Source organism: Bufo bufo, chromosome 3 (genome assembly GCF_905171765.1).
Source record: "Bufo bufo chromosome 3, aBufBuf1.1, whole genome shotgun sequence".
Lineage (NCBI taxonomy): Eukaryota > Metazoa > Chordata > Amphibia > Anura > Bufonidae > Bufo > Bufo bufo.
Window position 1 is genome coordinate 631,573,006 of NC_053391.1, and position 12,854 is coordinate 631,585,859.

A 12,854-nucleotide genomic window follows, 5' to 3' on the forward strand; every position below is an offset into this window, starting at 1 on the left:
AGATATAAATAAAAGTTGGTTTGATAAAGAAATAAGTAATAAAGCTGTGACCGACTCTCACCCAACAAAAGAAGGTTGTCATGTCATTATTCCTAGCTGCTAAGTGTTAAGAGGTACAGTTGGTTTCATTCTCCACAGTCTAAATGTTAGACAGCTTCCTTGTACTGTAAAAAAAACATTTCCCGAACTCTGGTTCCTTTCCAAATGGTACCTTGGAACCGAACCCCGAGTTCGGGAAAAGTGAGGCCGGACGAAGCGGCACGCTTCAGGGGAGGCCGGCATGAGGGGTTTTGTGAGCAAGGGTCAGGGAAGGTAAGGGTTAAGTGGATGAGTGCAGGAAAAGGGGGGAGGAGCTAGAAAGGGGCGGGGAGCGGCAGGCTGAAGTAGTGGTGAGGCAGGTCAGCGCCCGCCATTTTAGGAGCAGAGAGCCAGCATCTGGCAGAGAGCCAACATCTTCTGAACTGCAGCATCGGATTCAGCAATGGCAGAAGCAGTGGAGGTGATGCTGCGGCGCTTGAGGGAAGCGGCGGACACCAGGGGCAGCGACTGGCTGGAGCAGCAGGTGACCGCATTGCTAGGGGGGGCGGAGGTGGGTACGTCTAGCCCTACTCCAGCAGCTACACGGTCGCGGCGGGTACGGCCGCCGGCGCGCCTGAGCCCTGATTTACCCCCCCCGGGTCCGGCGCCGTGTCAGGAGCCCCACAAGGGACCCTCCACGCCGGGAGCATTCTAAGGCTTCTGCGACCTCCCGGCGTGGGAGGAATCCATATGTCCGGCGGGACCCTCCAGAGGCTGTGGGGCCTTCCCCTCAGCCCATCGTGGCAGCAACAGGGGAGTCAGGACCTGGTTCTGCAGGATCCCCTCCTGTCCCCAGGAGTCGGAGGCCTGCTCAGCGTGGGAGAGGTAGTGGCAGCAGAGGCAGCAGCGGGGCTGCGCGGTCGGCCAGGGCGGCCCGGCGCAGGCCCTTACAGGATGAGCCCCTTTCAGTGGCACACGAGGCTGCGCCTGTAGGTGCCAGGGACGGGCGCAGGCCTTGCCATGATGCGCTTCTTACAGAGGAGGAGGACGAGGCTGTTCTGGACGGCTCCCCGCCCCAGAGCAGGCCTCTTGGGCATGAAGACAGGCGTGCAGATGCTTATATGGAGGACAGGGAGTTGCGCAGGCCATTTCCTGAGGGCGGACAGTTTGCTACTGGTCCTGACACCGTGGAAGACAGAGTGCGTCCCAGAGCCATTCCTAACGCACCCAGCAGTGATCCGCCTGGGGTGCTGCCGTCGAACAGCGCAAGTACCCATCAAAGGAACGTCGTGGATCCAGGAGTCGTCCGTCAGGAATCAGGACCTGCGGCTGCCGGGTTCACAGCACCCGGGCAGTTAGGTGAGACATCACTGGGAACACTGTTATCTATATTTAATGTGGCGCCTGGGGCGGGGGGGAGCAATAGTGCTATTATCGGTGGTTTGGGGCGCTTGCTGTGTGGTTTAGCTGGGGTTAGTCAGGATAGGGGGGCAATGGGGGCTACCCCCTTAGCAGCGTGGGGGTTGGGGGCAGAAAATAGCAATGTACCGGCGACCGCTAACAATAGTAATGTAGCAGTGGCCAATAGCACAGGTGTAGCCGAATCAGTGTCAGTGCAGACGCAGGCGGGAGGTGAGGAGGATAGGCCCAGATTAGATGACGCCGCAAAAGGGGAGGTGTATGTTTGTTTTGAGGGTCCCCTGGGAGCGCATTTGAAAACGGAGGTGCGTGAGAAAATTTGGAAGGGAGAGTATATAGAAATTTTTTCGCTGCTTCCGTTGGAGCGGTTCAACCTTGATGTGGTAAAAAAGGACGGAGTAAGAAAGGAGGATGATGATAAGCGTCGCTATCGCCTTATCCCTAGGTCATTTAGTAATTGGCTACAGGCCTTTGCTATTTTGGCAAGTGTGATTGGGGAGAAGAGTCCGGAATGCTGTTCCCCTTTATTTTGCTATCTGGATGCTATTGGGGAAGCCTATAGAGTGTATGGGGGTTCCGGGTGGTTACGGTATGACGAGCAGTTTCGTCAGAGGAAAGCGGTCCGTCCTAATATGAGATGGGACCATAAGGACATTGCGTTATGGATGAGGGTGACAGCGCCAGGTAGGAGTGGTCAGTCCTTTCGGAGTGAGTCAGGGGTTGGGGTACAGCAAGGTACAGGGACGCCCCCAGTTGGAAGAGGATACTGCTTCCTTTTCAATGAGGGAAGTTGCAAATTCGGCCAAAAATGCAAATTTAGGCATGAATGTTCCGTGTGTGGCGGGGGGCCATGGGGCTAGCAGATGTTTTAGAGGGGGTAGACAAAGGGGGGGGGATAGTTTTGCAAAAGGGGCAGACCCCAGTGCGAGTGGAAAGGATGGTGGGGCATCTAAATAGATATCCGAACCAGGAGTTAGCTGAATTTTTGTATTCAGGGTTTAAGTTCGGTTTTCATATACCTTCACACCCGTTACCAGTCTTAGAGAAGCGGAAGAATTTGCGCTCGGCATTGCAGTTCCCGGACATAGTGACAGGAAAGTTAGCTAAAGAGGTTTCCCTAGGGAGGATGGATGGTCCGTTTGTTACATCACCCATCAGTAACTTGCGAGTTTCCCCTTTGGGTTTGATCCCTAAGAAGGAGCCTAATAAATTTAGGCTCATCCACCATTTATCATTCCCTAAGGGTGCGTCGGTCAATGAGGGCATTGACCCGGAACTTTGTTCTGTGGTTTATGCTTCCTTTGATGCGGCTGTGGAATGGGTAAGGAAGCTGGGTCCGGGTACCCTGTTGGCAAAATGTGACATTGAAGCGGCATTTCGGTTGTTGCCAGTTCACCCGGATAGTTTGTATTTACTGGGTTGTTTTTGGAATGGCGCATATTTTGTGGATAGGTGTTTGCCAATGGGCTGTTCAATATCGTGTGCATATTTTGAGCGTTTTAGTTCTTTTCTGGAGTGGGTGGTGGTTCAGGAATCAGGTTGTCACTCTGTCATTCATTATTTGGATGATTTCCTGTGTTTGGGGCCGGGGGGATCTAGGGTTTGTTCGTTGTTGTTATCCACATTACAGTCTGTTTTTGAGTGTTTTGGAGTCCCGTTAGCGGTGGACAAAACGGTGGGGCCGGCTACTGAGCTAAGCTTTTTGGGTATTGTCATAGATACACAGCGGATGGAGTGTAGGCTACCAGTAGACAAAGTGTCAGATTTAAGAACAGAGGTGGCGGCGGCATTGACAGCAAAAAAGATTCGTCTGCGGGACCTGCAGTCTTTGTTGGGCAAATTAAATTTTGCATGCAGAATCCTACCTATGGGCCGCATTTTTAGTAGGAGGTTGGCTTCGGCGACAGGAGGGGTGGTGTCTCCCCACCATTTTATTAGACTAGGCAGTGAGTTGAAAGGGGATTTGAAAGTTTGGGATTCCTTTTTAAAACAGTTTAATGGCAGAGCATTAGTTATGGGGGGGGTGGTTGATGCGTTTGATTTCGAATTGTTTACGGATGCTGCGGGTGGAGCGGGTTTTGGGGCGTACTGTGAAGGGCAGTGGTGTGCGGGTCGGTGGCCTGAGTCCTGGGTACGAAAAGGGTGGGTAAAAAACGTGGCATTGTTGGAACTCTTCCCCATTGTGTTGGCAGTCACGCTCTGGGGGGAGAAGTTTCGGCACAAGAAGGTTCGTTTCCATTGTGACAACTTGGGAGTTGTGCAAGCCATCAACAGTGTAACGGCTTCTTCCCCCCCAGTTATTTGCCTATTGCAGCAGTTGGTTCTCCGGTGCTTGTCCCTTAATGCTTGGGTGTTTGCGGTGCATGTGCCTGGTTCCTCTAACTGTATAGCTGACGCACTTTCTCGTTTTCAGTGGGAGCGGTTTCGCCAGCTGGCCCCGGAGGCGAGTCAGGTCGGATTGGTGTGTCCAGAGTCGTTGTGGGAGATCCTGGAGGTACCGTAGCTTGTCTGTTGCAGGCATCATTGAGTGAAGGCACGTGGAGGATGTACGATAGGGCTTGGAGTAGGTGGCAGCAGTGGTGTAATGACCTAGGGGTCGAGGTACTGGACGGGGAAATTCCGTTGTTACTGTTCATTGGCCACGTGAAGGATCAAGGTTGGTCGGTTGCCAAGATCAATGGTTGCATGGCGGGCTTGGCTTTCGGATTCAAATTGCGGAATTCCCCGGACATTACTAAGTCCTTTTTGGTCCGACAAATTTTGAAGGGTTATAGAAGGTTTCAGCGTGTCAAAGATTCCCGCCTACCGGTGTCCTTTTCGTTATTGTTACAGTTAGGGGAGCAGGTAGCTGGAGTGTGTCGCTCGGCTTGGGAGGTGAGCTTATTTAGACTAGCCTTTGCTCTGGCTTTTTTCGGAGCCTTTCGTTTAGGGGAGTTAGTGTGTGCAAGTGTGCAGCGGGAAGGGGGTCTGAGGAGTGAGGATGTAACGTTATATGACGACAGGGTGCTGATTTATCTGAGATTTTCAAAGACGGATCAGGAGGGGAGGGGTCATTTAGTCTCATTGTTTGAGGTGCCGGGATGTCTAGTGTGTCCAGTACGGTGTTTGCGTGATTTTCAAGGAAGGGCAGGGGTCGCGGCAGGCCCGATTCTCAGACATGAGGATGGCTCCTTTTTATCGCGATTTCAATTTATAGCGGTATTCAAGAAATGTTTGCGTAATCTAGGAATGGACTCTGGCAAGTTTACGGGTCATTCCTTCAGGATAGGTGCTGCCACGGAGGCTGCTCGCTTGGGGGTGCGAGATGAAGTGATTAAGCGTATTGGGAGGTGGGAGTCGGAGCGTTTTCGGCTGTATGTGCGTTTAGGGGCAGTTTAAGGCTGTGTCTAACCATGTTTGTCTCGTTCTTTTTTCAGGTGATGCCCCGTTATTAGTTTGGATCCTGGGCCATTCGTTCGTGTTCTGGGGGGCATTACGAGCGGATGTTCGGCAGAATGGGCGGCAGCTGGGGTTTGATCGGGGGACAGCCATAGTAAGATGGATCGGACGCAGAGGTATGGTGTGGGGTAGTGTTTTGCAGGAGGTTCATCGGCAAGCCAGGTTAGATAGAGTCCCAGATATCTTGGTGTTGCATGTTGGGGGAAATGACCTAGGGGTCCGACCTTGCAGAGAGTTGATCAGGGATATACGTTTTGATTTTTTGCGTTTGTGGTCCCTCTTCCCGTCAGTTGTCACTGTGTGGTCGGATATTGTCCCCAGGAAGGTCTGGAGGGAGGCGAGATCGGTTGAAAGGCTGAATAAGGCTAGGATTAAGCTGAACAGGGTGATTGGGCGGTTCTGTGCCAAACATGGGGCGGTGGTGGTGAGGCACCCCGAGTTGGAAGCAGGAACAGGAGGCTTTTGGAGACAGGATGGAGTCCACCTCAATGCGGTGGGCATTGATTTGTGGTCACTGGACTTGCAGGGAGGTATTGAAACAGCCCTCCGGGTGTGGCGGAACGCGCGAGCTTAAGGGCTGTCAAGCTGCGCGTTGTTGGCGGGGGGAGGTCATAGAAGCTGGGGCTACTGGATGGTAACGGTGAATGAGAGGGCCTCAATGGTGGGGCTGGACTCTCAGAGTTGGGGCACCTGGTTGGCTTGGTATGGCGTCCGTCAGTTGGTGTCCCCGAGCTTGTGGTACGCGGCTGGGGGCAAGATGGAATTGCCGTGGTGGTTTGTGGTCGTTTAAGGTGCAGTTAGGCGGCTTCTAGGACCTCCCTCGTCAGTTAGACATGTATATATTTATATATATATGTCATTGTTATATCAAGTGTTATGTTTATTCATGTTATTTATATTATTTAATAAAAGACGGCTGCTGTGGCCGATTTAATCCAAACAGTGGCTGTGTGTGGTTATTGGGAGAGGAAATGGGGAAGGTTAGTTAGCTAAATGATGGGGTAGTGGACCCGAGCGTAGCCAATAACCCTACTCATGTATTTTTACAGTACAGTAATTTATGAAGTTATTACCCGAAGCCTCGCAAAGCAATAACTTCGGCTCATCAGAGCTCCGTACAGTATTGGAACGAAGTTTTATGCGAATCAACTTCGGATGTTTCATCCAAAGTCGATTCACTCATCCCTAATGGCCAACTCAGAGGGACAGCTTTTGGGGCAAGATATTTTGTGGCACTGTCACAGCCAGGGAGAAAAAAACAGCTCACCTTCTCCGTGACTGTGACGCTCTCCGCTGTGATTGGACTGCGGCACAGCCAGGGAGAAGGAGACGCCCCTTGACAAACCCTGGTGTCTCCTCCTCCCTGTACCGATGCTCAAGATTAATATACTGAGCGCGAAAACTGCAGGGGAGCACAGCGGGGCGTACAAGCGGTATTTGAAAAAAAACAACCAGGGTGTCAGCATCAGCGGCGGGTACTCTGCAAGGAAAGGTTTTTTAATTAAACTAGAAAATTCCCATGAAAGGTCCTCTTTAAGCCTCATTCACACGTCAGTGTTTTGGTCAATGATTTCCATCGGTGATTGTGAGCCAAAACCAGGATTGGAGCCTCCACAGACATGAGGTATAAGGGAAAGATCTGCACCTGTTCTGTGTTTAGAGCCACACCTGGTTTGGGCTCAAAATCACTGACCAAACACTGATGGTCAGTGATACCACGACTGCTCACGTCCATGTTCATTCGGTCTTATTCTATACTATTCTATGATACTAAGGGCTCGGTCACACGAACGTGTGATGCCCATTGCCGTATTGCGGACTGCATTTGCGAATCCGCAATACACGGGCACTGTTCCGTGGCCATTCCGCATCACGGATGTGGACCCATTTATTTCAATGGGTCCGCAAATCCGGAGATGCAGAACGGAACGGAACACTACGGAGTGCTTCCGCACACCGCAAAAAGATAGAACTTGCTCTATCTTTTTGCGGAACGGAATAATCGCGGACCCATTCACCCATCCCCATGCACCTGCCCCACGGACGGACGCGTTCGTGTGAACAAGCCCTTATTCTAAGTATAATGTGCATTATACTTTTTCCTGTGTACGATCCACTTCTGGTTTTGGCTTACAATCACTGATGGAAATCACTGACCATATCACTGAAATGTGAACTAAGCCTTAGGCCTCTTGCACACGAATGCTGTGTGCCCGTGGCCATATACGGCGGGTCTGCAATACACGGGCACCGGCCCGTGTGCACTCCGCATCGCGGATGCGGACCCATTCACTTGAATGGGTCCGCAATCACGGAGATGCGGTATGGAAGCACGTATCGGAACTCCGCGGAAGCACTACGGAGTGCTTCCGTTGTGTTTCTGTCCGTGACTCCGCACCGCAAAAAAATACAACTTGTTCTATTTTTTTGCTGTGCGGACAGATCACGGACCCATTCGTGTTGAATGGGTCTCGATCCGTCCTGGCCGCCGCACGGACGTTGCCCATGCACAACGTTCACAAATGTTTTGATTTTTTTTTTTTCAAAGTGTTTTTTTTTTCTATAGAAAAGGAGATGAAAAATGCCTAAAAAAGTTATTGCTCCAAAATATTGCTTGTTTAAAAAAAAAAAAAAAAAAGACTTGTGTGTCCTATGTTTCATGTAGACCTTCAGCTAACATCCGGAGCTGGTGTTTTTATTACACATAAAACATAAAACACACCAAAAAACTGCAGCTGCAAAAGAATGGACTGAAAACGCAAAAGGGAACAAAAACCATGTGTGTGTGTAAACCTACCCTAAAGTGTTTTTTCCAGAGTACAATAGTGATGACTAGGGATAAGCGAACTTTATATTTTGAAGTTTGTGTTTGGGTTGGGGTATATCCTGAATTGTGTTATGGATTCCGTTACCACGGACCATAACGCAGTTCCATGACGAAATGCCTTTAGAGGGATTCCATTATTCATTCCGTCATAATAGACGTCTATGGCCAGGGTAACGGATCCGTCCGGTTTTCGTTATGCTGGAGTCCGCACGGATCCGTTATGCAGGTCATAGACGTCTATTATGGCGGAATGAATAACGGAATGCCTCTAAAGGCATTTCGTCATGGAATTGCGTTATGGTCCGTGTTAACGAAATCCATAACACAATTCAGGATATACCCCAACCCAAACTTCAAAATATGAAGTTCGCTCATCCCTAGTGATGACCTATCCTTGGGATTGGTGGCGGTCAGCCTCCTACTGATCAGCTGTTATTCAGCATGTGACATCTTGTCCATCAGTCACATAGCATTTCAGCTGCTTAGTCCCATTCAGGCGAATGGGAATGAGCTGCAATACCAAGGACAACCACTATACAAAGTACGGTGCTGTGCTTCATATACTATGAAAGTTGTCGCGTCTACCATGCATGCACACGGTTCCTCGCCATTATGTTAACATATCACAGCAGTCCAGACTGTGCATTTCAGCCCAACTTTGCCAGCAGACAGCAGGGAATCAGGGAGCAGTAAGAAAATATACTCATTAACAAAAAAAATAACACGCCAAGATGGAGTTGTATGAAACTTTTTCTGTGTGAATGTAATGATGATATATGTGAGTGCAATATTAGAGCTAAATAATAAGTTCATTGAGGAAAACTGTACAATTGAAAGTAGGCTGTAGGACCCTGTTGTGGCTCCTCTAGCCAGGATACCAGATGAGAACGGTTGGAGATGGAGGCATACAGGTTTTCTATGGTATCTGAGGCACATTTGCCACAGATGTTGCAGCTGGGCCTGTGGGCCAGTAATCTGGTGTAGGATTGAAGCACTAACCATGAGGTCTCCATACTCAAACCCAACTGTTGTCTAATCCATGACAGAACCTGGATTCATCTCTAAAGACAATACGGTTCCAGTCTGCAGCAGTCCAGGTTTCTCATTCATGACACCACTGCAAAAGAAGGCGATGGTGGCTGGCTGTTGAGAGACCCGTAATAGGTGCTATCACACCAAATTTCCTTCTGCTAAACTCTTGGAGATGGTCCGGGCAGAGACAGGAGTGTGTAATGAAAGTGCCACCTGTGTCTGGATGGTGGACAACAAAACTGTGGAAGCAGCTCGTGCTTGTCCATGTATCAAATGTTCCACTGTGTGATTGCCCTCACATAACCACTGCTCCCAACACCTCCTAACATCAAGGTTAGCGCGGCCTAGATGGCGAAAAATTCGCCGAAATGACCATCGTGCTTCTCTCAGTCCAATGATATGCCCCCTCTCTAAGTCTATCAACTGGTAAAATGTCTTTGAGTGCGTTGTAGAGGTACACTACCCAAAAGCAGCCCCTAGGAGCCTTTTAGGCAAGACCCAGTGTCTAATCAGACCATACCTGTAATCATTTACATATCTGCCTGAGACATAGCTGCATGCCGAGTTTTGCAGCAATCTGACATGCATGCGTTTTTGTTTTGTTTTTGTCAATGAGTGCAAAAAATAGCAATCTGGACTCCTTATCACTGAAAATAATAGTCTAAGATTGTAGTTACAGATTCCCTTTAAGGACTGTTATCTCTGTAGTGTCATACTTGGGTTACCTCTGCTGTATCTGTGTGACCCTAAGTGACATATCTTGGGAAGTCAATAGTACATGATTATTTGTTTGTGCGCCTGGAGTGGAGTTTGCATAGCAGTTGCATTTGATAGTAATAGACTGGTAACTGTATCTAGGCAGACGTCTATAGCCAAGTGCACACAACACACGGCCTGACAAAGGCTTTGCTGGTATAAATCCAGAGGTTAAAACGTCTTTACTTGTCCCAATCAACAGTTCTAGAAGATTATACGGCAATACTATACAACACTCTGAAATCAGATTATAACCAACAGCCCCTAAAGCAATAAAATTACGCGTCATTTAGGCCACCCAATTGTCAGTCAGATTATCGGGAGTGAACATTCCAATGAACATTAGATCCTGATAGTCTGTCCTTGTAAAGGTGGCACAGATCACTCTATGAATGAGCGTTACCCTTGTTCATTGGGTGATCCGCGGACACCTTGATCATTGTTTCTGGACAGCAGATCACTATAGTGTCTGTGCCTGTTTTTAGACAAAAAAAAAGATGTTTTAGACTGCCTTATTCTTTTAGTCACATTTACTACTGAAATTGTGTCTGTTTTGGAGGCATTTGCGCCTCATTCACCTATTTTGATTTTTTAGAGTAATTCAGAAGTTTTCTAAAAGTTGTGCCTATTTTCCAACCTATTTAGGTGAGCCTTATTTTGCGCTTGATTTAGTCACTAAAAACAGTCTAATTTCTTCTCCATTCCAGGGCTGGCGTACTTTTGTTCGTTAGTTTTGGGTGGTGAGTTGTGCCACATTTTGCCTACAAAGTTGCACTTTCATGGAAAGGTGTTCTTACTTTCGGCTCACTTGTACCACATTCTCTTCCACTGCAAAGCTAGCTCCACTCCAGCCACCACTAAGGGGAGCTCTGTGATAAGGAATTAATACTTTTACCATAGAAGCTGAAATAATCTATTTGTATTGATCTCCCCCCCAGTGGTGGCTGTGTAAAAATGCAGTGTTTTCACACAGGCAAGATAAGTTTAAGATTGACTAACGCCCCCCTCTTCCTGCGCCCCATAGCAGTTGAGTGGTCAGCCTCTATTGCAGGTACACCACTGGCTGTGCTTGTCCTCATACAGCAGAGGCGATTGCTGTACGTAAATGCAGCACTTCACCTCCACTGACGAGCAGGCGATTGTCAGGAAGGAATGTTTCTTTCCCAACAATAGTATGCTCATTAGTTCGATGTAAAGGCGGCCTAAGAAGTGCGCAGATTGAGGACATAACAAGTCAATCAGCACTTGTTTAAAGAGCCTTCACACCGGCAGGATGGATATTGTATGGGGGATGAACAATCGTTACTACGATCATTTGTCCCTCATACACTTTACTTTTTGGAAGCACATCTCCCCGTGTAAACAGATGATATGCTGCGGACATATAGTGATAATCTTTATGCTCTCATAAAAGATCTGATCAGCCGATTTGCTAGTTTGTTGGCTAATTGGTGCTACTGCAAACTTTACATAGGGCAATGATTGTGAACAAGCATTCTTATGAATGATTTTCTAGCTGATTACTGGCCCTGGTGTAAAATGGTCCTTAGAGTAGTGTGTATTGTAAGGGTATTTTGTAAGTAACTGATTGGTTCTCCCCTTTAATTCTGTTTAATACTCTGTGTAATAGTTTATAAGTTTCCCTTGTAATGAAGTGGGTTAGAGATAGTATCCATCCTCCATTATGCTGATAAGACCACATACCTGAGTGATCTCAGAGACATGTGTGATGCACACTGGAGGAGGGGCTAACAGGTTAAAACTCTGCTACCCACCTTCAATCAAGAGACTCCACAAGGCCCTCCATTCTAGGTAGGATGTGAGTATAACTTACCCTTTCTCTCTTATACACCCTGGGGTGTTGGTCATGTGTTATAATGGGGTGAACAGCCATGGGTTATAGCATGAACGACGGAGTCTCCACCCCATTTAGGCTAGTGATGTTTGTCAGGAATATGGATTATCGTTTAATGGCAGCCATGACTTTCATTTAATTCACCTTGGTCAGTGTACATGCAAAATAAGTTCTCACTTCAACCCTCGGCTGTCAGATAGCAGAGGTAGTGAGCTCCACAGGGGGGCCCTGCTTCAAAGCCAGCATATGGCAGAGAACCTCTAGCAGTCCACCAGTGTTTACAACTTTTCACACTTCCATCCAGTCAGCCAGGAATCAAGCTAATGTGACAGGAAGAATCTCTCAGCACGAGGTCTAGTCCATTCCCCAGTTTAATCTGGAGAGGACAATTCGTGGTACCCTATCCGTTCAGGGCAGAATTTGTGTGGGTTGCGCATGAAATTCCGATGACCGACACCCCAGGGGTGGCTACGTCTCCCGTCCAGGCCTCTGTCTTAGCGGCCCCTGGGTATCTGGCCATCGGAAAAATATGTGATGAATATCATACCCCTTATGCCCCGACTGATGCCAGATGTCAACTACGTTGAGCTCACGAGATACGGTATGGTCACTGGTTACCAAGGTGTGACGTTACGCCCTCCTGTAGGAGCGGGTAAGGTCAGTCTTGGTACAGTTTTCACAGACTCCTCCTGTCCACATGGGCACAGAGAGGCAACAAGCTGAGAGCCTTTTTACTGTCCCAGTGAAACAGCGCGTTCTCAGCCCGGAAAGACTGCCACCAGTTCCTTGTTTGATATAAGCCCGCTTGCTGGCACAAGCCTTTTAAACTGCAGCCAGCCCCTCCTCTTCCCGCCTCTGGGAGGGGTCCCCCCCTCCCTGCTGATCCTGGCAGCTCAATGACCCACAAAACCCTTTAGGGTTCATAGCTCCAGACCAGAAGGTCACAGGGAGATGGTTCTGGGAACAATAGACCCGCCTGGGTTCCGGCTACAAGTAGAGTCCAAGCATAGTACCGTTATTTGGTTTCTGTGGGAGATATGTATATCTCCCTTCCCTGGCATCCCACCACCAGACTAGGACCACAGGCCTGTTTATCGTGGCCACAGGGACACAAATGTGTATCGGGTTTATGTATGTAATGCACGGGCGATTCATAATTCCTTATAAATCGCCGGTTCCATGCTGTCTGCTAGATTTAATTGAACTGGGGAATGGACTAGACCTCATGATGAGAGATTCTTTCTGTCACATCAGCTTAGTTCCTGGTTCACTGGATGGAAGTGTGAAAAGTTGTAAACACTGGTGGACTGCTAGAGGTTCTCTGCCATATGCTGGCTTTGAAGCAGGGCCCCCCTGTGGAGCTCACTACCTCTGCTATCTGACAGCCGAGGGTTGAAGTGAGAACTTATTTTGCATGTACACTGACCAAGGTGAATTAAATGAAAATCATGGCTGCCATTAAACGATAATCCATATTCCTGACAATGTTCATTTACTTTTTATTATTCT

At 48.6% G+C, this 12,854-nt stretch overlaps 1 protein-coding gene across 1 annotated transcript; it reads left to right on the plus strand.

Moving 5' to 3' along the window:
• The first annotated feature begins 2,305 nt into the window (after positions 1 to 2,305).
• LOC120996312 lies at positions 2,306 to 5,579 on the plus strand. The gene is made up of 2 exons (XM_040426159.1): positions 2,306 to 3,931; positions 4,854 to 5,579. The coding sequence occupies exons 1-2, from the start codon at positions 2,375 to 2,377 to the stop codon at positions 4,869 to 4,871; spliced, it is 1,575 nt and encodes a 524-aa protein (XP_040282093.1). The 5' UTR covers positions 2,306 to 2,374; the 3' UTR covers positions 4,872 to 5,579.
• The last annotated feature ends 7,275 nt before the right edge of the window (positions 5,580 to 12,854 follow it).

Coding starts and splice junctions, on each gene's coding strand:
- LOC120996312 (XM_040426159.1), top strand. CDS start 2,375: ATGGTGGGGCATCTAAATAGATATCCGAACCAGGAGTTAGCTGAATTT.